Source organism: Centrocercus urophasianus, unplaced genomic scaffold, assembly GCF_019232065.1.
Source record: "Centrocercus urophasianus isolate 14NV4802_14NV808 unplaced genomic scaffold, USGS_Curo_1.0 seq_74, whole genome shotgun sequence".
Taxonomy (NCBI): Eukaryota; Metazoa; Chordata; class Aves; order Galliformes; family Phasianidae; genus Centrocercus; species Centrocercus urophasianus.
Window position 1 is genome coordinate 796,673 of NW_024885355.1, and position 24,684 is coordinate 821,356.

Genomic DNA, 24,684 nt, shown 5'->3' on the forward strand with positions numbered 1-24,684 from the left:
CCCCCCAAAGTGGGTGCAGAGCAGACGTGGTGAAGCTCAGCTGTATCCCTGAGATAAATGTTGTCTTTGATTATACCTCAAAAAAAAAGCAACAAAAAAGGAAGAAATAAATCCAGCTCTGCCATGCCCTGTTGCTGCACAGATTAATAACAAAGCATTGATGCTTTAAGAAGGCTTTGGATCTGATCCCGAGAGGAGATTTAGACAGTGTTTGTGCTGGGGTATGATGATGATGCTAAGAATGGGTGCATTCTATAAATCTGTTCATACTTATAGAATCATTACCAGACATTTTCGGCTGGTTCAGAGGTGCCAAAATCCCTTTCCTGACTTGGTCCAAGCAGGCTGGTGTGTGGGGAATGAGAACGATGCAGTAAGGGCTGGGTGAGCATCGTGGTGATGCTCTGGGTGTTCCTGCTGAGGCAAGGATGGGCCAGATGGACCCAGAGGTTCCTCCAACCTCTGCCATTCCACAATTCTGTGATCGTATACAGTCCCTCCTCCTCCTCACAAGTCTCTATGATTTGTTCCCATTTCTCTTCCCCACCTGTGTTCAGGTTTCAGCCTGTAGGGAGCCAGTGGTGTGATGGGATGCTCATGGAAAGAATTTATTTGCTGGTGTCTTCATCTGTGGTTCAGCAGTGGGTTTTCATTGACCTGCTTCATATTCAGGTCCAGACAGTTCTCCACTTCCTCTCCCATCCCACGTCCCCATGGGTGGAACCATGGCTGTGTGATGAGATTGTGGTGCTTACTCCAGCTCTGCTCACTTCCACCTGATTACCCAGGGAGAAAGGGCTGAGCTCACTCCAAAAAATGGACGCAGCCCCATTCCCTTTGCTGGGGCTGCTTTGATTGCACCCGCTGAGCTGCAGCATTTTAACCCTTTCCTGCTCTTAGGGACTTGATTAGCAGGCATGGTGGGGATGGGTTGATGGTTGGCCGTGGTGATCTTGGAGGTCTTTTCCAAGCATTATGATTCCATGACTCCCCCTTGTACCCTGGGGGGATAACTCAAAGGTTATTGGTGTCAGATTGAGGAGTATGTATGGGTAGCTCCTGGAGGCATCAATGGAAATGGTGTCTGAGTTAATCACAGAATCACAGAATGGCCAGGGTTGGAAGGGACCTCAAGGATCATGAATCTCCAACCCCCCTGCCACATGCAGGGTCACCAACCTCCACGTTAAATGCTAAACCAGGCTGCCCAGGGCCCCATCCAACCTGGCCTTGAACACTTCCAGGGACGGGGCTTCCACAACCTCTCTGGGCAGCCTGTTCCAGTACCTCACCACTCTGTGGGTAAAGAATTTCCCCCTGATGTCCGATGTTTTGATCCCCTCTAGGAAATAATAACATGAGAGGTAATGGCTTCAGGTTGCACCAGGGAGGTTTGGGTTGGATGTCAGGAAAAATTTCTTCTCCAAAAGAGTGGTGATGCATTGGTACAGGCTGCACAGGGAGGTGGTGGAGTTGCTGTCCCTGGAGGTATTCAAGGACCATGGAGATGTGGCACTGAGGGATGTGGTCAGTGGGCATGGTGGGGTGGGTTGGGGTTGGACTTGGGATATTAGAGTTCTTTTCCAACCTCAGTGATTCTGTGATCCTATGAAAAAGCCCCATTCTCCTTTGTACTCTGGGACAGAGCATACTGCAGCAGCTCTTGCCTTTCTTCACAGAGTATTCCTTTGCAGCCAGCATTGCAGATCCTCGTGCTCCAAGGCTACGACAGATGATAGCTCTGCAGTGCCCCGTAGGTCAGCAGACCATCTCCTCTGGGCCTGATCCAGCCCTATGGGGTGGCTGAACCCAGCTCCCCTCCTCCTGCACATCCCTGGGCAGCTTTCATGTGCTTCACAGGCGATGGCCCAATTCAGTGGTGCTTTGACACATTTAACCTTAAAACACTCCAGCACATTAAAAAAAAAGCAAAAAACCAACACCCTGACAACACTCCTTGTGCCTTAGTTTGCCCTTGGGGTTAAAGGAATGATTTTCATCCTTCTGCTCTTCATTTCCTGCGTCGTTTCTGCTCGCTCGTATCCTGCAGTTTCAACCAGTCTGGAAGTTTTAATGCTGCCCACAACCAGGAAATGTGGCAGCGTGCATCAGCAGCGAACAAACATTTAAGGATTTTTCCTTGTGCAAGATTAAATTGTTACGAGCAAGGGAAATTTCCAACCAGACTTACAGGTGAAGCGGCAGCAGCAGCTTGAGGGCTTGCAAAGCACTGCGACCATCCTCACTCTGCCCCATTGCAGCAGAGGTGGTGGGGCAGATCTTCTCCCTGACTGCAGCTCTGCTTTTCAGCTCTGAGGTTTATTCTGCAATATTTTCTTGCTGTGAGGTTTATCTGACAAAACTGACCTGACACGGCTGCAGCAGCCCAGATCTGTGCAGTTTCCAGCACGGGGACAAAAATGCAGGGAAAAGGGCAAAGCTGCAGCTCTGCACGTGAAGCAAGATGCATTCCCCCTCTTGTGCTTTTACTGCTCTTTTTCTTTGCATCTCCAGTTAAATCGCAGAATGGGTTCAGTGGGGGAGAAAACACATCCCTGCAGCAAGAAGACCTCTGCCCATTGCATTTCTATGCTTTTTTGGTGTAGCATGCAGGCAGCTCTTGTTAGCTAACCTACATCCCTTCCCAGCTGTCCCAAGCTCATATAGAAAAGAAGGAAGCATGCTGATTAGTTGCTCAGGGTTTGCTTGTTTTGTTGTTCCTTTGGGTTGTTGTTTCTTTGCTTTGTTTTTTTTTGCTTGCAAGCCACACCCTGGCAAGCAGAGCTTCCCACCAAGTCTTTGCACACTCAGCTGCTCCCCAACCTTGCAGAGCAGGTCCTGCCACTAGTCTGAGCACGTGTGCATGCTGCCAGGATTGCTTTGGGCTGATTAAGGGAGTGAAAGCAAAGGGAAGCCGTGCACAGATAAAAGATGCAGCTGCAAACCCTCCATTTGCAAGCAGCTGTTGCAGAGGCATTGGTTAAGGGCCTTAAGAAATCCTCGCCCAGAAGAAATCTTCAGAGCTGGGAGGATGGCCGCTTTCTTTCCTACCCATGTGGGATCCCTCCTGGTGGTGCTGTCTGTAGGTTCAGCCTGTGGGGGATGTCCACCAGGGTGGATGTTCTGGCAGGAGCAAAGGATTGGGGTTGCAGCCCTGCACATGAAGTTGGGCTTGCAGCAGTGGTTTGGTCTCCCTGTTTGTAGTTGTGGCATGGTGTTGGGGCAGCTCGAGCTGGGGAGCCTCTCTGGTGGCTCAAGGTCATATCCTGGGATCCTGGGGGTTGATTGTGTTGTAGAATGGCTGGGAAGCAAAAGCAAAGGAAGGTGGGTGCTGCCCATGGGCATGAATCCCTACCAAAAGTCCAATAGTATTGGTGCATAGAATCATTGGAGTTGGAAGGGGCTTTTAAAGGTCATCTAGTCCAACTTTTCTGCAGTGACCAGGGGTATCTACATGGAGATGCCCTGTATTTTCTGGAGGTCACTGTGCCTTGTAAAATGGATCTGTTCCTCCCTGAATGTTTCTGCAATGGACAGAGAACCAAAGGCCATGGACACAGGACACAGCCTGTCCCTGCCCAGAAAGCACCACAGTGCTGTGATATGCGTCAGTCATTGAATCATAGAATGGAATCATAGAATTGTTACAGTTGGAAAAGACCTCTAAGGTCCCCAAATCCAACCATCAACTCATCCCCACCATGCCCACCAAACTGTGTCCCTCAGTGCCACATCTGCATGTTTCTTGATCACGATGAGCAGCAGCTCACGTGATGCTGGTTAGCTTTGACCATCCAACTGTAGGGCTGTATGTTGGCCTATGGGATTTCTCCCTTGGAACTCTTGTTACTCAGGAGGGGAAATGCTCAAAAGGGAGATGAGGTTCAGTGGACATAATCCATGGTGCTCAGCACCATGAGCTGTATCCATCTTCCCTGGGCAGCAAGAGTTCAGGCCTTGTTGGTAAAAGTCTGCAGCCTTTTGTGTTCAAGAGCAGCACTGCAAAATCTTTCCAGTATATTAGAGAAAACTGGGGCTGGTAAAATTAAGGAGAAAGGGAAGAAAGGTTTGCTAAGGTGTTGCAGAATTAAGGCAGAAATGTGACTTGGAAAGCTCAAAATGAGACAGCAGGAGCTTTACCCCTATGCATCTTTGTAGCTCTTGTAGCATCCAATTGCCTCCATTCTGCCTCCTGTAGAGTAGCTGCAGCCCCGTTATCTCTTCAGCTTCTCAGGCACGCGTCTCTGCATCTTTTGAAGTTCAATTGCTTTAATTATCCCAGAAGCTGCAGTAGCAATTGGAGGCAGCACATTTGCATGGAGACGTGCTGCATTTTATCTGTGCTTAATAATGAGCTTTCTGAATGAATTTCCCAAAACCTCTTAATGAAGCGTCTCCGAGACCCGTAATGCCCAAGCTAAAGGCTGTCTGCACTGTCTCAAGCAATACCTCCTGACTTCTCTGTCCTTCTCCCTGTATACATAATGGAGGTGTGGGTCGGTCTTCAGACCATAAGGTTTCTGTCCAGCTGGCAAGAAATTCAGTGTGAACATATTGTTGTGGTGTAAGGCTTCCAGTGGAGTCAGTGTGACTAGGTTTAAAAGCAGCTGGTCCAGACATTCAATTAAGAGCCCTGAATAAATAATAGCAATCAGTTCAGGCCAGTCCTACAAAGACGACATTCTTCTCTTGACTTATTTGTATTTTATCCAGAACGATGCTGAGAAGGGCACGGTGCTCCTGTTGTCTGATAAAGCAGGTGTTCAACACCGTGCACATGGGGGGTGATGGCAGTTGGGTCCTCTTGGGTTAAGGAAGGCCCATGTGAATGAACAACCACAGGTGGAGGTGACTGGATTCTGCGTGCATGACTCTGCTATTCCTAGGCAGTTTCTCCAGTGTCTGAAACCCTGCTCTATTCAGAGCATGTTTGAAAGCACAACCTTGCTATATGAGACCAGCCTCCTACCTCTCTAAGCTGCCCCATCTCAGTTTGGGGCTGCCCTATGTAAATCTGGTGGAGCCCTGCAGAAGCTATCTGCCGTCAGTAGGGTTTTGCCAGGAAGCCCAAGGATTCATGGATGTGCTCGGATGTGACCTTTCCCTTCTTTGTTGTAACCAGCCATTACGTAGTGCTCGCTGTAATCATTAATCAGAGCCACAGCTACAGGGCTGAGGCATGGAGGGTTGGAAGGGTGATGGATATCTCCAGGAGTTGGGCATTTGCAAGGCTCATTAGTTCACTTTTCGTTTCTTGTCCTATAATCTCTGCTGATCTGCAAGGGTTTAAAACCCTAATCTGGAGATTTATCCAGGGTTTTTAAACCCTGTTGAGGTACCTGGTGGAATCATCAATCATTAAGGTTGGAAAAGACTGCTAAGATCAAGTCCAACCATCAACCATCCCCACCTTGCTCACTGGTCATGTCCCTCAGTGCCACATCTCCGTGGTTGTTGAACACCTCCAGGGTTGGTGACTCCACCACCTCCCTGGGCAGCCTGTGCCAATGCATTACTACTTTGTCAGAGAAGAAATTTTTCCTAACATCCAACCTGAATATGATGTGCATCTGCTGTGGTAAAGTTTGGGACATGTTGACTTTTTGGGGTATCCCAAACAGAACTTCTCTGTTCTCACCAACCAAGAGTTTGGGAAGAGCTGGATGCCAAGCAGGGAATATCTTCTTCTTCTGTCTTCATGATGTGGCACTGAGGGACATGACCAGTGAGCAAGGTGGGGATGGTTGATGGTTGGACTTGATCTCAGCAGTCTATTCCAACCTCATGTGAAGCTGGCAGCCTGGTGGCATATTAACCTCCCTCTGCTTTTCGGTCTGTCCTTGTGCCATCTTCTCTTGTTTTTTTTTTTTCCCACAGCCATCTCTGTTAGTCCTGCAGCTCTCCAGCCTCTTCCATTTGCAGCCACCAGATTTACTGTGTGCCAGGATGCCTTCAGACAGACATCCTGCTCCTGCCTGGACTTAATGCTGAGCAGAAGGTTTGCCCTGGCAGCCCACAAACCCATGTTGTGTGCAGCGCTCTGGTCAGGCAGATCTTGACCACAGCAGCTCAGCAAGCAGAAGATGAGGAATGAGCTCTACTCATAACCTAGACAGCCACCAGGAAATGTGTTTTTACATCCTGCTGCTGAGACAGTGTTATCAGGGTGTTGGGCAGTGCAGTGTTGCCCTTTTCTCCTGCAGTGACATCGTCGCCTGTTTGCAAATGGTGACTCACGTCTGCAAGGAACGAGGAGCTCCCAGCTTGGTGGCACTCCCTGTGAGTTATCCAAGCAAAAGGGAACTCCTGATGTTTGTACCCTGCCTGTTTCCCTGCAAACAGGCATCCAGGGATACCCAGACGTGCTGACTCCAAGTACAACCTGAATTCCACGTCTCCATGTAAACCCATTGGTTTGCCCACTTGGTATGCAGGCACCTTTAGGAGCTCTTTTGACTTGCAAGTCTGTGAGCTGTGCTTTTGTGTTTCCTTGCCCATGTTATTTACCTGGTGGTAACGTGGTCCCATGCACTAGGGGAGAGTGGGGTGACACAGGAAGCCTCTGCTGACCCTCTGGGTCTATTAGAATCATTAAGATTGGAAAAGACCTCGAAGATCATCAGGTCCAACCATCAACCCGTCCCCACCGTGCCCACTCAACCACATCCCTAAGTGCCACGTCTACACATTTCTTAAGCAATGAACAGGTGATGTTCTGGGGATGTCACATTAACAGAAAGGTAAAAACCAGAGAGATGCATTCAGTCCTCTGTTTTTTGATGGTTTTCTTTCGATAAGAGACTGCTGTAAATGCTCGGTAATTTGCACTTTGTGTAAAGCAGCTACTTAGAAAAACATCCAACTGCTCCCAAACATCTGGGTATGAAGAACCTACAGCTTCCCAGAGGAATTAAATCCCTGGTTAACCGCAGTCAATTTGTGAAGAAATAATGTCTTGTTTTCGGATATTCACCAACCTGGCTTCACCTCTCAGTCCTTGTGGATGCTGCTGATGCACGCAGGATGCTCTGCGGTGCTGTTGGCTCCAGGCCATGCCACTTTGTGTCCAAGCAAATCAACGGTGGATGCACCCATGGGAATGGGAAAGAGCTTTGGGAATGCAGTTCAAACCTGCTGCCAGCTGTGCTGCTGGTCCCAATGGCCCTTAAATGAGAGTGTCACTTTATAGCCTGCATCTTGAGGTTTTTTTGTTTGTAGACGTGTGTGGAGCACTTATCTCATGTTCTGTGTAGAAAGGGATTTGTGGTTTGGCTGCTTCTTTCCCAGATTGTGGAAAAAGAGTGCATAAAGCTGTTCTTGTGTTGGCAGCATTTCCCCTGCAGGGCAGGACTTCTGTGTCAATAGCTGGAAGAGCAATTCCCAGTGTCCACAGAATCATGGAGGCATTAAGGCTGGAAAAGACCTCCCAGATCCCCAAGTCCAACCCCAACCCATCCCACCATGCCCACTGACCACGTCACACTGTGCCACATCTCCACGTTTCCTGAACACCTCCAGGGATGGTTGACCCCACCACCTCCCTGTAGAGCCTGCCCCAATATGTTACCCCTTTTTTCAGAAAATAAGTGTTTCCTGATACCCAACCTGAACCTGCCTTAGTGCAATTGAAGGCTATTACCTCTCTTCCTAAAGAAGCACATGAGAAGGCTGGAAAAGACAAGTTAAACAAAATTTTTGGACAGAGCCTGTCTGCTCTGAGTACTCTGAATATTCTGCCATTGGGTTGTGGTTTGTAGGTTGTAAATTTTCCTCATGACTGCACCTGTTTGGGGCTTTGTGAGTCCCGTGCCTGGTCCCCACCTCGTCTTCTCTTTGACCTGTGCCACATTGCAATGTGATACCAAGGGTGTCTCCTGCTCAGTGAGAACGTAGATCGCACCCTGTAAGGACAAATTGTTTGGTCTGACATGTCTCCAGACAAATAAAAACTGTAGGATCTCCAAGCAAGGAGCCCTTTGCTTCCTGGCCAGGGTGCAGCCCTGAGATAAGTGCAGTGAGCCTTTGCTGGCAAAGCCTGCAAGCTGGAAGGATAGGAAAGGAAGTGATTTCTGAGAAAGGAAGGAATACATCAGCAGACATTTGGTCCTGGCCGGTGCAGACACTTTCAATAGTTATTCCGTTGCAGTGCTTGGAGCTGGGATCACAACCAGCTGGCAGGAGCTGGAAGGGGGAGTCCACAGCAGCCCTGAGTCATGCATCTGGCTCCCTCCCCAGCAAACAGCTTCTTGCTTAACTGCTTGGTGGCTGAACTGAGGTCAGGCTCAGATCTCTGTTCCATTTCAGCTCTGCAAAGGGGGTTGGAAGCGCGGGTTTCATTTCTTACCCATGCACAAACACATGTGTGGGGTTTTGTTAATGATGTCTGCTTTCCTTGCTCCGTGAGCATGCTAGCTTTGTGCAAGGAGGCAAAGTGTGCTCAGGCAGTCCTTCAGCATTTTAATGTGGCAGATCTGAAGTTCAGCCTGGTAAGCATGAAATGCTGCAAATTAAAGAGAGTAATGATTTTTAACACTGCCCCAAAAACATTTCCCCCAGCCCTCCCTTTCAATTATTTTGCAATTTAAAAAAAAAAAAAAGAAAAAAAAAAGGGTCCTGAGCATTTTCCTTTCTCCTTTAGCTTGGCTTTTTCTTTGCAACTCAATCCTATTTCATAGAATCATAGAATGGCTTGGGTTGGAATGGACCTCAAAAATCATCAAGTTCCAGCCCCCCATCCATGGGCAGCGTTGCCAGCCACTAAATCAGGCATCAGACCAGGCTGCCCAGAGCCCCATCCATCCTGACCAACCATTTCCATCCTCTTGGCCAAGGGTGACAGTCACCCTGGTGTGGGATAGCAGGCAAGGAGTCACCCCCATAGGCAGATTTGGGCCACAGGAAGGCTGATGAGCTTGGCTTAGAGAACTTTTGACCCATTCTCATCAGGATGGACACTGCGCAGGGCATCACAAGGAGGTAAACATTGCAAAGGTCGTTGGAAAAAGCAGCTCCAAGCTGTGATTGCAGAGCAGTAATCTTATGAATGAGCACCCAGATGCCAGCCCTTGGCCACAGGACAGGCAGTGGAGTGGTGGCTGGCATCTCCTGCATCAAAGCCATAACTTCTGCCTCAACTTGAGCATGGCTTTTCAAAAGTCACAAGACTTCCCCTCCCCTCCAGGCTCTATTCCTAAATCTCACAAGTTCTTTCTGCACAGCATCTCATGGATACATCCTTTCCCCTTTATAAAGACACGTATTTCGTGTCTTTGAATAATTCATCTTATATCTGCTATAGCAGAATCCTTCTCCCCCTGCCTTTGTATCATTAGATAAAGCATTAGAAACTATTCAGTTCCAAATCCATAGTCCTGCAGGATCATCACTGAACACTGTGCCTGCAGAGGAAGGACTTGGGGTGAGTGGGCTGTTGACCACACAGTACCAATGGTTTCCCAGTGAAGATATGTCAACCTATTGCCCCAGTTATAGAATCATAGGATGGCCTGGGTTGTAAAGGACCACAATGATCATCTAGTTTCAACCCCCCTGCTGCGTGCAGGGCCACCAACCACCAAACCAGGCTGCCCAGAGCCACATCCAGACTGTCCTATGAAGTCTATCCAGGGCAGTGCTTCTCTTGGAATTTAGATCTCATTTAAGGGCCTAATCACCCTTTTGCATAATTATCCCATGCTGGGAGACACAAGGCACGTTGGAGAAATGTGGGTGACAAAGTACCTCACAAGCTGCTTTAGCAACCAGACCTCAGCAGCAGGGAGACCTGTGGAGCTAACAACAAGTGGGTTATTTTGGCTTCAATCAGGCCTTGGCTGATAAGCACTTGTGCTCCTAATCAAGCTGATAAATGCCAGCAATTAAAACCTGTGCTTTGCAGGAGTGAAGTGTTTTCATCTCACCCAGGCAAGAGAAGGTCAGTTGGTTGGATGATACTCTCAGCAAGGGCATTGATTTGTTTCTCCAATATCTACTTAATTCATCAATGAGGAAAGTGAAACCACTCTGACATGGGTGTATGATCACATAAGTGATTGTACAGTCCCTGAGACTATGGATGTTCACACGTTTTCTGCTCCCAGTCAGCTCTTCCTGCAACTTCCTTCTCATATCTGTGGATATTCATTAACCACAATAGGGATATAGTATTTATACATCTTGCTGGGATCAGTGAGTTTGGTCAGCTTGCTCAATGTATATTCTGCTGGATATATATTCTGCTGGATGTATATTCTGCTGAATCATAGAGTTGTTTGAGTTGGAAGGGACCTTAAATGTCATCAACTCCACTGAAGTAAATAGGGATACCTGCAACTCCATCAGGCTGAGTAATGATCAACAGAATCAACAGGACGCCCTATTTTGGGGAGAGAGAAAAATGATGCATGAATATTTAAATCTGGGGTACTTTTAGGGAAGTAGCTGTAGAAGAGGGGTTATGGTTTAGTAGAGGGGAAAACTGCAGGAGGTTCCCCCTTCCCTTCTGTCTGAGGTGAGAGAATTCTTCCTATGGGATGGAGGGATGAGAACCAAAGCAAAAGGGTTGGTACCCAATGACCAAGCAATGAGGGTGCTTGACGAGGTGCTGCTTTCTCTCAGAATCATCTGGACAGTGGTTTTCTGCTGTCTGCTGGATTCCTAAATTCACATCTCTACCCTAGAAGCTTGTCAAGACAGAATAATTAATCTGAAAACACAGGGCTTGCTGCCAAGAGGTCTTTTTTTAATTAAAAACAGATCTGATCAAGCCTACTGATGAACTGGCTTCTCTGATGAAACCATGAAGTGTGTGTGTATGTAATTTTGAGCAGAAGGTGCTTCTCGAAACCCTGGCCCTCTGGGGATGGCCTGCACTCATTGCTGCCTTCTGAGCAGATAAATGGTCATCACCTCGAGACGACTGAGGAACGTTTCCTGCTTTAAATGGGGCATCCAGGATTTGAAATGTTTAATATTAACCATGACAAAGTTTCCTCTGTGTGATAGTGGGCTGAGAACCTGCTCTGTGTAGGCACCACCCAGGGTGCCCCATTGCTCTGCAGTAGACCATAAAAGCTGCTCACATACAGCTAACCTGGGGGCATCTTCTCGTCCTTCAGCTCTTCAGGCTTCAGTTTTCCTCAGGAAAACCCCAAACAGGTTATGAATTCACTGTAAGTCAGGCTGTCATCTCCTTCTGTGCCTGTATGAGTGGTGTTCGTCCAACCCTGGGGTAATTCAGAGATATGAGTCCAGGCAATCAGTTAGTTTAGAGGAATCACCCATCTCCTCATTCAGATACAGGCTTTTTCCTGCCTGTTCAAACTGGAGCGTGCTGATACCTTGTGGTATGGCTTAATCCTTATAGGAGAGGGAGCCACAGGTGCTCTAAAGGACCCAAAATGTGTGCAGTAACTCAGACCTGTCAAAACTGGGGGAAGGCTTGGGCAGAAGCCAGGGGGTGTCCTCCAGCCATGCCTTTTTGGTCTCCATGTCTTCTAGCCGTGACTTTTGGGTCCAGGTGTTGCAGAGGAGGGTGGGGTATCCATAGCCATACCCTACCCATCTCACTCCTGCTTTTTCTGTCCCCCCAGAGTCAGTAGGAAAGGATGTTTTCCTCAGTGAAGCCCTATGAGAACCAGCGCTACGCTGCCCTGAAGAAGGAATGCCTGAGGAAAAAGCAGCTCTTTGAGGACCCTCTTTTCCCTGCCAACGATGACTCACTCTTCTACAAGTCAAGAATCCAGGGCATTCAGTGGAAGAGGCCAAAAGTAAGTGTGCCCATTCCCTTGCCTCTTAATGCTGCTTTCCACCACCCCATCGCTCAGGAAACCCCAAAATGCCCAGTGCTTTACCAACTGCAACACTAAGTCTCAGACAAGCTATCCTCTCCCTGGAAAGGTTTATCAGCAGCATGAACCTCTGTGAATATAAGGAGACCTGCTGCACTGAGAAGTGGGCCCAGGAGCCCACTGGAGGTTTCTCCATGACTCTGTTTCTTTGTGCATAAGTCAGAGAGATGCTTTGCAACCTGATTGCTGGATCATATTCTTAAGTCTGGTGGATCTAGTAGAGCAAAGAGACAGCTGTATTTCCTTGCTTATGCATTTGCAAATGAAAAAGAAAATAATCTATGAGCAGGAGAGGTGTTTGGGGGGTTTTGAAGAGGTGGGCTTTGGGGGCTGAGTGTAGAGGTGCTGGGTCCGATCTGCAACCATGACCAGAGACATGGAGTTGTTGGAGTGCATACAGAGCAGGACCACAAAAGTGATCCTAAGGATGGAACCATCCTCTCCAATGAAGACAGGCTGAGAGAGCTGGGGCTGTGCAGCCTGGAGAAGAGAGAGCTCCAGGAAGACCTGATAGCAGCCTTTCATTGGGGCTGTATGAACGGGTCAGACTCTTTAGCAGGATCTGTTGTGATAGGAAAAGGGGAGATGGTTTCAAACTAAAAAGAGGGGAGATTCAGACAGGATGTGGAAAAAAAGGTTTTCACCATGAGGATGGTGAAGCACTGGCAAGGGTTGCCCAGAAGTGTGATAGATGTCCATCCCTGGAGACACCCAAAGTCAGGCTGGATGGGAGTCTGAGCACCTGATGGAGCTGTGGTGTCCCTGTTCATTGCAAGAGAGATGGACCAGATGGCCTTTAGTGGCTCCTTCCAACTCAAGTCTATGATTCTATGATACTGCTGAACTGCTCAGCAGCTGCAGCAGCCCCTGCCCCTCCCTGTGCCCAGAGAGGTTCTGCTGGTGTTGGTCACTGCTGTCCTCCATTCCCTCAGTACTTCATGTGGCCAAAATGCTGGAGGGAGAGGGGTGTGTAGAACAGAGCTGTGTCTGTCCCTGTGAGGGCAGTCCGTGGGGTGAATAAAAAGGGCTCTGTGTGATGGGAGGATCGGTGCTGAACAGGCTCCTTTTGTGTGGCTGAGCCCAGCATCCCAGCAGGCCCTTGAAGAAGGAGATCTCATTTCTCTCTGTGTGATTCCTTCTGCTCTGTCCTGGGCTCTTCCTTGAGGTTTGTGCAAAGTACTGTGTGCACATTTTGTTCCCTTTGTCCCGCCAACATCTTTTTTTCTGTGACAGTCAGCAACCCTTTCCTTACATTCCAATCATTAAGGTTGGAAACGGCCACTAAAATCATCAAGCTCAACCATCATCAATCCCCATTTAGAAAACAAGCAAAGTGACACTCCCAGCTCTCAGCAAACACTCCTTTGAGGGCTTCCTGACCCAGAAATGCAGTCCACAAGACCTTGGGATGCTCTCTGCAGGCAGGGGATGCTGTGCACGCACCTCTGCTATCTCTCAGGGCCATGGCCATGATTTGTTTGGGAGAGTTTCAGCTCAGGCTGTGTGATAAGGCTCAAGAGTACACCATGCCCTGGGCTCTGCTGTGGAAACAGGGTGGGTGGAGAGTGGAAATAAGAAGTGTTGGATGTTACAACAGCTGTTTGCTTTCACAGAAAGGGTGTTGCTTACCATCTGTGTGGGGAAGTGGTATGTAGGAGCTAAGCTTTTCACTGGTGTGTGAGAAGTAACTGCACTGAGCTCACTGGGGTGGTGGGAATTAGCTCTGGCAGGGTCTCATTCCCATTCTTTGTGTGTGCAAGTACCTTCATTCCCTTCCCATACCTAGAAGCATAGAATCTTTTGAGTTGGAAGGGACCCTTAAAGGCCATCTGGTCCAACTCCCCTGCAGTGAAGAGGGACACCCACAGATCCATCAGGTGCTCAGAGCCCATCCATCCTGACCCTGGGTGTTTCCAGGGATGGGACACACACACATTTCTGGGCAACTTGTTTCAGTGCCTCAACTGGAACTGCTTCATCCTTTCTACTCCTCCACTTACGCCCAGAACCTGCAGTGGCCAGAAAAAACAATCTCTGCTCCACTCTCCCTTTTGTTTGATGGGAGAAGGGGAGGCCTTCCTGGAGCAGTTGGTGAATAACCCATCTTGGGCAACTTGAGATAACCTCCCACATCTGATGCTGCAGTGTTTTCTGTAATGGTCTCAGCCTTGTTTTTTCCCAGAGCATCTTCCCTCCCTCCCTGCTCTCCTGGCCTCCAGATCTCCTTTGGAAGCCAGCTTTTTGCAGATGTAGCAGCTGGACAAGCCCTCATGCTGGGCTTTAGCTCTGGTGGCTGCTCTCTGGATGACTTCATCTTCCAGCACAGCTGAGCCAGAAAGCTAATTGCTGGAGTGTGTCAGAGAGAGGGAAGCCATACCAGGAAGTGGGCCTTGAAGAGCTGTTGTTTTGTGTAGCCATTCAAAAATGAGACTGTTTTGTTGCTGAGCCAAATCAGATTCTGGAGCTGGCTTGGCCAGCATTAGGGGTTCTTTCTGGCAGCAAAGCTTGGCGTTTGCATCAGGGATTAAACTTGGTGTTTTGGGCTGAGTTCTTGAAGCTCCTTCTCCCTCTGTCTGCTGCTGTATGAAGGCAAAAGAGATCTGTGTAATGGGGCACATGGTGCTTGATCCTCAAACTCTGAGTTTTGCAGGTTCCATTGGAGATACAGATGCTGTGGTGCAGCAAAGAAATAGCAGTGTGAAGAAGAAATAGTCTGTGCATTAGGTGAGATAATCCAGGATTTTAGGGGCTGGATAAATGAGGAGAGATGGTACTGGGAAGAGGCTGGCAGACATGCAGGCTGGGAGGCAGAAATTAGGGCTGAAATAAGGAAAGCAATGGATGTAATTTTTCTGGATTTTATTTAGACTTTTGCAGCATCCTTCTGGACAAATTGTCCAACTGTGCAATAAATGAGGTCACACTGCACTGGATGATGAACTGACTCAATGGTTGAGCTCAAAGGATCGTAGTCAGCGGGGTGACATCTGGCTGGTAGCCACTTCCTAATGGTGGTCCTCAGGGCTCAGTTCTAGGACCCGTCCTGTTCAGTGTTTGTATCAGTGATCTGGATGACAGAGTATAAGGGAACAGCATGAAGCTGTGCCAGGGGAGGATCAGACTGGATGTCAGGAAATATTTCTTTACTGTGAGTGTGATCAGACACTGGAACAGGCTTCCAGAATGGTGGTTGATGCCCCATGCTTGTTTATATTCAGGAGGCACTTGGTTAAAGCCCAACTTTTTGGTTAGTTGTGAAGTGGTCAGGCAGTTGAACTTGATGATCTTTGAAGATCCCTTCCAACTGAACTACTCTATTCCACTCCGTTCAATTCCCCTATCCTATCCCATCCCATTCCTTGGGAACACCATTCATGGTCTGGAGAGGAAGAGGCTTGTCTACCCTGCTGGAAAACAGCTCACCACTCTTAAAATCACTGTCTCAAAACACAGCTCTTGTGTACAGACTGCTACTGGAGATGCCATGAGATTGATAAGGGGTTAAATTAGGCTCATTAGTTCCTCCTGGCCTTAGCAAGGGTGTCTTTTCTCCCTGTTTCAAAGAGGACCAGTTGTTGGCTCAGGACCTGGACTCATTCTATCTGCTGCTGAGACTTTCTGGCTGGTCACCAAGTCATCACCATGCCCAATGGGAAGTAAATTAGACCAGATGGAAGACTTAGGTCATGAATAGTCATGGTGCTGCTGCATCTTTGCACTGTGAGCTCAAGCCTGCAGGTTGCAACAACTATAGGAACTGTCTTGGATGAAGCCTACACCATCCTGTCTTCAGGGGAAGAGTCCTGCTCTCCATCCCTGTTATCAGGATATTTTTTTTTAGCTCTTTGTAGTTTGCTCTCAAGCACCAAATTCTCTCTGCAGGAATTCTCGAGGGAGTTTGACCCTGATTGAACAGTGCAAAGATAGGTTCTTGCTAAGTGGCAATGCTATCTGGGTGAGAGTCTGGATGAGGAGCTATGAGATATAGTTTAGTGGCTTGTGGTTGCAATGTTAGTGGGAGGACGGTCGGATGATTTTGTAGGTCCTTTCCAATCTTGTGATTCTGTGATTCTATGAAAGATGTTTGGAAGGGAGAAGCTCTGAGCTGGCGTAGTTTTCTTTGGAAAAAGAAAGGCCAGACATTTTAAGAAGGGCTGTGGGCAGGAGGAGGTCTTCCAGCTGGAGGACTGGGGCATTTTCAACCCTGCTTTGGCACTGAGGAGAGATGCTTTCTTTCACAGCCCTTTTTATTTATATTTTTTGTTTCCAGCCATACGATAGCTATTTTGTTTTAAGAACTGGGGAATGCCATTTTTCAGCAGCCACTTCTCTGACATATATCTAGACTGACTTGTCCGTAGGGATTTTGTCCTATTTCCATTTTCTCCTGAATTCAGTGTCTTTGGATGAGGAGGGGACACTGCAGGAGAGGAGCGTATCTCTCCGATCCCTTTTTCCTTGCATGATGAAGCACTTATCTCCTTTCCCTTGCTGAGTGAGGGTTATACAATCCATCCCTGCGGGGTTTTCCTGGAATGAGAAAGGAGTCAATGAACTAATTCACTAAAAGCAGGACCAGCTCTTGCCTGCCCGCAAGTTTCTGCATTAAAAGGTCTTTTCCCCAGCGTACAACACAGGCTGGGAAGATGGCAAAAGCACAAGGGTGATGATAATGGGGATCCAGAGGCTAAAATCTTCTGGAGCTTTCCTCTTAAAGCTGTTAGAACTTGGGGTGCCAAATCTTTAAGCCATGTCACTCAGTGCACCATCTACCCTTCTCTTAAACACCTCCAGGGTCAGTGGTTCCACCACCTCCCTGGGCAGCTTTATGGTCCTGCCCATAGGAAGCTAGGGATGCCTGTGAATAGCATTACCAATGGATGAACCATCTCCTTTAAATGGGAGTCTGCAGCCTCCCTGCTATCCATTACAGAGTCAGAGTCCTTCCAGACTTTTGCATTTCTGCACTTAGGAATTTATGAGCTGCTCACCTGTTCATTTATCTGCTGTGCTCTCTGAAGCCTGGAGCTGGCTGCCAATTTGGTTGCTCCTTGCCAGTAAGGGGATTGATCACCTTGCAATGCAGTTTCTGAGTTTATCTTGTTTTTAAGCCTTAAGTCAGCACTGTTTACCTATTCCCAGTCCAGGAAGGATGAGATAATTTTTGTTATTATTTATGATTATTTCAAGAGCTCTCAGTTCTCCCTGAGCTGGATGCTGACCCTGGATCTGTCCCAGCAGATTTCACCAGATCCTTCCAGGGTTGTGGCCCCGTGGTGACACACACATGTTTTGCCTCTTAGCATCAGACTAAGCTGCCTGGCATGGGCAGTGTTCAATAAGAAAGCAGCCAGGGAGTCTGCTCCGTCTTCAGCCTCAGAAGGACACAGCCAAAAATTCAAAACCAGTGCTAAAATCAGCAGATCAGATTTATGGCTTATATTTTAATGCAGCCATGTGTCTATGTCTAGAAATTATCGTAGCTGAGTCTGTAATGGAGGACAGTGGGAGCAGACAGTATCACAGAAAGGAGCCAAGGGCATCTGCTGCCCTCTCTGAGGAAAGTGGAAGGGAATGGTGTAAAACCTTTGCAGATTGGGCTGTAGGGTTCAGGAGGGTTAGGGCGTGGGGCAGGTACAGGGCAGCTTGTGCTCTGGGTGAAGCCAAGCCTTTAATCTCTGTGCAAGCACTGCTGGTGAGATAGATCTCTAAGACCACCCCCACCATGCCCACTGACCACATCCCTCAGTGCCACGTCTCCATGGTTCTTGAGCACCTCCAGGGACAGGGACAGGCTGCCCAGGCAGCCTGTGCCAATGCCTCACCACTCTTTCCAAGAAGAAATTGTTGCTAATATCCAACCTGACCCACATGAGCTCCTGAGGACCAAGATGAGCAATGCAGCTTTGAATTTTTAGTCTTGGGAGAAAATGGGATTTCATGGGACTTTGTCTCTGGGTTCTGCTGGCACCAAAGCCCTTGCAAAGGAGCTTGGTTAGGCACGGTGCTGCCTCTTGAAGAAGGAAAATGAAACACTAGGCATGGTAAAACTGAGGGCTGACATCAGTTGCTGTGATAAGTGGTTAAAGAAAGAAGCAAATAAGAGGAAGCATGGGTGGAGGATGGAACCCTGCAGCTGGAGCAGAGGAGCCATTTCCTTGGTCTGCTGAGTCTAAAGCCAGAGGGAACTGCAGTCAATGCATCGGCTGAATTTCTGCACGACAAGTGGTCACGGGATTTCCTTGAATTAACTTCCCATTGAATTAAACTAGAGCCACTTCCTCTAAGCACCAGCCAGTTTTATTTAAAGCATTTCCAGGAGGGAAAAATAAACCACAGCTCCGGATCACTTGTTCTAAGGACCAGTCCTCACCTGTGGATTTGAATTTGTATGTGTGTAAGAATTGGCAAAGCTTTAGCATGCACCGCTCATATCTTGTGTGCACTGGGGAAACGCTGCTTCTCCATTTCTTTCTCCTTTAAATATGTGGTAGATTTATGATTACCCTGAGCAGAGGAATGCCTATGCCTGTAGAATGAACCCTCTCTCCATCATCTTTCCATCTTGCCTTGCTCAGCATGCCCTGGGCTCCAGTCAGATTCAAAAGCATCAACGAGTTGACCAGGGGTGAAAAAATGCAGCCAGCATCCATCTTTGTCAATGCCCCAGGGCAAGGGCTTGTCCTTTCCTTGCTGCCAAGGGACTGACTCTGTCTGATTGAGTTGTATGGAGTATTAAATTCCCCAAGTTGTCCCTTTTTAAAATAAAACCCCAACGTAATTCAACAGTAAGTGGAATGGTACTGTTTCTCCTCTGATATACATAATTTAGCACAGACGTTGGGAGGCAAGACAAGCATCATTGAGGAAGTACAGTGGCTGCAGTGTTTATGCAGGCTTTAGTGACCTAAAGCAGAGCACAGGTAGCTGAACTCACCAGCTCCAAGCAGGGTGCCAAGCTATGTGAGATGCTGACCTGTTCACACCCTCACCTGGATGCTCATCTCTCAAAATCCACAAATGGGTTCCTTTTTGGACTATCCTTCTGTATAGAAATGGGCTCTGGCTTCCTCCCGTCTTGTCCTTGGCTTTCCAGGTGCCCTAAAAGGGATTAGGGCTTCAGCCATCTCTTTGGGGCAGAAGAAGCTTGCCATTTCTCCTCCCTTTGAGGCTGGTGGAGACTCACACAGACATCGCAAGAAGAAAACAGAGATGAAGCATCACACTTTGGAATGACAGCTGGTCCAGCAATGTTGACCAGCACAAGAGGCTGCAGCTAGGAAGGGGTGACCAAAGAAAGCAACCAGTATCTTCTGGATCTTTAGTAAGAAACCACCATTTGGTGATGCATTCCTCCCGGTTCCCCTTCAAGAAGAGAAGGGAGAACAAACTATCTTAATAAGCAGTGTTTGTGGATGCTTGAAGCTTGAGTGTGTCCTGGTGCAAATACCACCACTGGAGTTATGTAAGAAATAATCATGGAACATGTAAATAGAGTGCTTCATAATGGGAGAAACCAGCTAGAAGTCTAACCATGTATACACAATATGCAAACCATGTTGTGAGTTTGTATGGAGACTCACCTGTCCCTGGGAGGGCTTGTGCATCTTCCCATCTTGGAGCTATGGATGATGTACCAACATCATTGCATCTCTCGCTAAACTGGCAGTAAACTGGGCATGTATTAAAGGCTTCAAAGTCTTGTCTGGGAATGCTGCATGGAAGAAATCACCATAGGAAACAAGGATGCTGTTGAGGAGAGATGAAACTTGCTTGGTTTTAGCAGCTCTGTGAATACTTCTAGCTCCATGACCTGAGACTGCTTCAGGAAGATCCCTGTTGGGTCACTTTGGTTATTAAATATGGATTTCATTGTGTTTGGTGAAATTCCCCTTGGAGGGTCCAGCCAGCACCAGACAATGCTGGATGCTTATGGTGTGATTTGAGCCCACACTGCTGACAAACTCCTCTCTGCTGCCTTCTCTTGCCAGCAGTAGGAATGCACCTTTTCTTGTTGCTTGAATTTTTGAATGATTTTCTCCCATCCATGTTCCATCTCCCATCTCATGTTACAGAAGCTCATGTGTCCACATTTCTAGATGTTGGCTTTCTCATAAAGTGTGTTTCTGTGTTTGCAAAGCTACGCCCAGAGTATGAATAACCAGAATAGGTGTGGGCTGGAAGTCACTTCTTTAAATAGCTTAAACTCATGATAACCTCTTCGTCACCAATGCACAAACGGGGATTAATTGGGCCTGTGGTGGGGTCAAGTGCTGGTCTTGAATCAAGGTGCTGCTGTGTTATAAATACAGTACAACCGCAAACTTAGGGGCAGATCCTCGCCCTGGTATAGTGTTGCTTAAGCAGATGTGAGAAGTATTCCTGCTGGAAACTATCTAAGATGTTTTGACCTGCATTGCAGAGGGTGGAGATAATTTTCCTTTGCAGCTTTGTGCTCTCTTTTTCCATTTCTTGACTCTTAAGATAGTTAATAATAATAAAAGGCGTGATTTGGGTTTCTAAATTGTGTTTTAGAAGATTGACTTTCAGTGCAACACAGGAATTAGGATTCAGGCAGGGCGGTGTTGGGCAGGCATGTGTGCCAAACCCAAATGATGGCCCTTGGAAGCAGAAACTGTGCAGCTGAGCTCATAGATTCACCAGCTCACTCCGAGATTCACAATAGCTCTGGAACAAGTGGGTGTTTTTGAACTATTCTTCCCAAAATTATATGATTTCTCACAGCAAAGATTGCTTGAAAAGGGTCTTCTCTTCCCATCTGTATGTTCCCGATGGGAACAAAAAGATGCTTGCTGTGGCCATCCCCATCACTCGTGCTCATCCATCTGATTCATGGTTCATTTGTGCCAACATGACTGAGAAGCTCCCCATCCATGGGTTGGTCTGCACATGGTTTCAAGGCTGGCTGAGGTTTGACCCCACAGCATGTACTGGTGTAACAGAAGGGAGCAGCGTGCCACGATGAGGAGATGAGCTCTGGAGTGCGGATGGATTTTAAACCCAAGATGTTGCTAAGCCAGGGCTTTTCCTGACCTTTAGTGCTGATCTTAGAGCTGTCCTAATGGAGGTCTGTAGGAAAGCTGAAGGGTGTGATGGACTGTGGGGGAAATGGGGAGAAGTTGAGCAGTAGCATTGTGTTGAATCAGAAGGACGTGTCCTTGGGGTGTGAAAATTAAAGCAGACAGGGGACTTTGTTTCTCCTCCTTATTTCTGGTGTAACTCCCTTGAGCTCATGCCTACCCCTGGAGGGAAGGAGATCCAGGTGGAGCCATCCCTGAAAGCTGTTGGGTCTGCTCAGCATCATATCTCTTGCTTCCCAGTGCCATGATTGTGTGCATGTGTAAAGGTCAGGCTGACTCAGGTGCGTGAAGAAGCCAAGTGGCATTTTTCCACTTGGAATGGTGGCCTGTGTGGTGGCTGGACTACTCTGGCACTTGGAACCAATAGGGACCAAGAGGTTTCTGCCTCTGGCCAGGGTTACTGAGAGCATATCATCTCACTGCTCTGTACATCCCACTCCCTGGTTTATCAGTAGGTGCCTGGAGACCTTCCTGCTTGGGAGCTGAAATCTGCAGATCTGATCTACTATCAGGTACTCCGAACCAATTCACTGTTAGATAGTGTCTGCAAGCATGGAAATGCTGAAAGTGGGGATATCATGTCCTTTGCTTTGATCTTGGCTGGGTGGAGACCAAAGAAGCCCTGGGCTGAGTAATGATGAGGCTTTCCAAGAGCACATCACTATGAAGTAAGGGTGGGAGCACTGGGAACAGCAAATCAGAGGATTCTGCACTTGTTTCAGCCTCCTTCCCATTCTACACTTCCTTCTGGGCTCTGGGATTGTTTAGTCTGGAGAAGAGGAGGCTCAGGGGAAACCTTATTGCCCTCTGCAACTCTCTGAAACGAGGTTGTGGTGAGGTGGGGTTGGCCTCTGATTCCAGGTAACAACGATAAGATGAGAGGGAATGGCCTTAAACTGCACTAGGGGAGGTTCAGGTTGGATATTAGGAAAAGTTTATCCTCTGAAAGAGTGGTAATGCGTTGGCACAGGCTGCCAGGGAGGTGGTGGTGGTGTCACCGTCCCTGGAGGTGTTCAAGAACCATGGAGATGTGGCACTGAGAGTCATGGTTAGTGGGCATGGTGGGCATGGGTTGGACTTGATAGTCTTAGAGGTCTTTTCCAGCTATAATTACTCTTTAATTCTCTACCTCATCTGTTCCTGGGATGGTGCAGTGCTCCTGCAGTGTGTTGCATCTCTCCCTGTCTGGTTGCTTCAACAGAGATCTCTTTGCGTTTGTATTTCGGATACTGGGAAAAGCAAACATCAGGGCTAAGCCTGCAAATTGACCTTTGGATCTTGTTTGAAACTACCCACGCCATTTCTGGTGCCAAAACAAATGCTGCGGTGTGGTACAGAGGTACACAAACAGAGTCATGATGTTGGTGGGAGTGTATTTTTGTGATGCTTCTTTTTACAAGTCCTGCTCACTGTGGGTGGAGTATCCCACTCCCTTTGTGTGGTGGGAGCTGATAACAGATGCAAATACATACAGGGTGAGGTACGTCAGGTGGGTTAGCATTAGAGATGCCTGGCTGAAGCAATACAAAACCCCCAAAGCAGTTTTACAGGATGCAGATATTGCCAACACAACCTACCATATGGTACATGTGAAGCTGAACCACTGGGGAAACATTAATCCCCATGAAAACACAGACCTATGGGTTCCCAAACCCACCCCATTCCTCTTCCTTGTGTCACTCAGGTGCAAACTCTCTAACTGCTGTTTATGAAATCACATCACAGTGGAGATACCAGCAGCACAGGGACCTTTGTGCCACCTGTGCCACCACTGTTTGCTCTGCTTGAACATTCACAGCATGAAGTCCGTTCAGTTCCCTGTCACTCAGGAAGGGGGAAGTGCAGCTAATAGATTATCTTGCTGATATTGCAAGTCTGAGTGAAAGCACTGTTCCTGAAAGAGCCGGTCTCCTGCGTCCCAGCTCTGCAATGCAATTAAGCTGGTCTGCTCCTTGCAAGATCTTGTTAGCTAAAACTGATCCTGGCATGCAGCAGATGTTGCATCTCACATGGTTATTATCCCTCTTAGCTTTTTTCCCTCTCTGCAGCAGCGTTGACATGATCCAGACCCCCAGCATATCTAAAGCTTAGAAATCTGCACCGGGGAACATTTATGATAAGACAGTTGCCAATTATAAAGCCAATTAGAAGGTGATTTGCTCCCTGCTGCCCTATGTGGAATTAGACCAGCTGGAGACAAGGATGATATTTTCTTGTTTAATTGCATCTGGAAGGAAAATGTACCTGTTGAGGGAAATAGTGCTAAAGGTGAGAGAAGAGGGAAAGCCCACATGCTTTTTGGTGGGAGGAAACATTAAACCAGCAAGTACAAGATAAATGCAATGATCAGGTCTTCTTTTTCCTAATGGATTTCAGTAATCCAAGCTCATAGGAAGCAAACTGGCACAGACCCATTCTGGACTCCTATAAGCCAGTGCTGCTATCTCTGCCATCAGCCTTTCATCAGCAGGGCCCTCAAAGCCCTCTCCATCCGCTGTCACTGCTGTCCACCTCTGCCCTACACCCATTGCAGGAGTAAGAATATAGAAAGCAGGATATGAATCATGAGAAATTTGAATCACTTTGCCCCTCCCTTTGTTATCAGGCTATATCTTTCCATGGGACCATCTGCACCTGCTTTCTCCAAGTCGTAGTTATTTACCTGCAGTTCAGTGGCCATTTCAGCAGCCCATTTTAGGGAGGGTAAATAGCTCTAACACTGCCTAGGTTCCCTAGGGATGCTCCAAGCCAAGTTCTTGTTATCATGGAATCATAGAACCATGTGAGTTGGAAGGGACCTTTAAAGGTCATCTGGTTGACTGCACCACACAGCTTGGTATCATCTGCAAACTGCTGAGGGGGCACTCGATCCCACTGTTTACGTCACTGATGGAGATGCTAAACAACATTTATCCCAGTACTGACCTCTGAGGGATGCCTCTTATCACCAGTCTCCATCTGGACCTTGAGCCATTGATCACCACCGTCTAGGAGCGATCTCACAACCAGTTTCTCATCCATCAAACAGCCAACCCATCAAATCCATATCTTTCCAATTTGGATAGAAGGATGTTGTGAGGGACCACGTGAAAGGCCTTTCTGAAGTCTAGAGAGATGACACCAGTGGCTCTTCCCTTGTCCATTGTTGTAGTTATGAAGAATTTAATTTAAAGGCAGTGCAAGCACTCAGCCTTGCAAGCCCATACCACCACCGAAAAAAGCTCAGCCAAGAGGGGTAAAAATGGATGAGGTGGAGTCAAGAGCAGTGCATCAAAACTGTATCTCCTGCAGCCATAGCTTTAGGTTGTCCCTTCCACATTCCCTGTTGTCCAGCACCCATATCCAGATGAAGAGCAGTCGTGGCTCAGGAGCCATCTGCTAGGAGATGAAGAGCAGAAACTAGGCATTTGCTGAAGAGAGTGTGTGGGTTGAGCTAGCTGAAATGTCCAGTGTTTGAACCCAGAAGGCCCCAGAGTGTGTGGATGTGTGTGGTTGTGTGCTGCCCTTTCCTTTCAGGGTCACGGTGCTGGGAGGGTGATTCAATGTTTGTCCAACTGGCCCTGTTGAATGAATGGAATGAAACCAAGGTTGTGACCTCCTGCAATAAGAGCATTCTTGCTTCCCTCCTTCCCCTGCACATACAAACTCCAGGCCCTTCTCATTCAACCTGTCTCCAGGAGGAACAGATTCCTTTCTTCCTTTCTTCCTTTCTTCCTTTCTTCCTTTCTTCCTTT

The 24,684-nt window shown here is 47.8% G+C and overlaps 1 protein-coding gene across 1 annotated transcript in view; it reads left to right on the plus strand.

Moving 5' to 3' along the window:
- Nucleotides 1-24,684, plus strand: part of CAPN5 (calpain 5) — a 51,261-nt gene that overhangs the window by 1,666 nt on the left and 24,911 nt on the right. The window contains exon 2 of the mRNA XM_042838220.1: nt 11,592-11,768. Coding sequence (XP_042694154.1) covers nt 11,607-11,768 — 162 coding nt within the window. The 5' untranslated portion in view covers nt 11,592-11,606. The remainder of the gene's footprint in view (nt 1-11,591; nt 11,769-24,684) is intronic.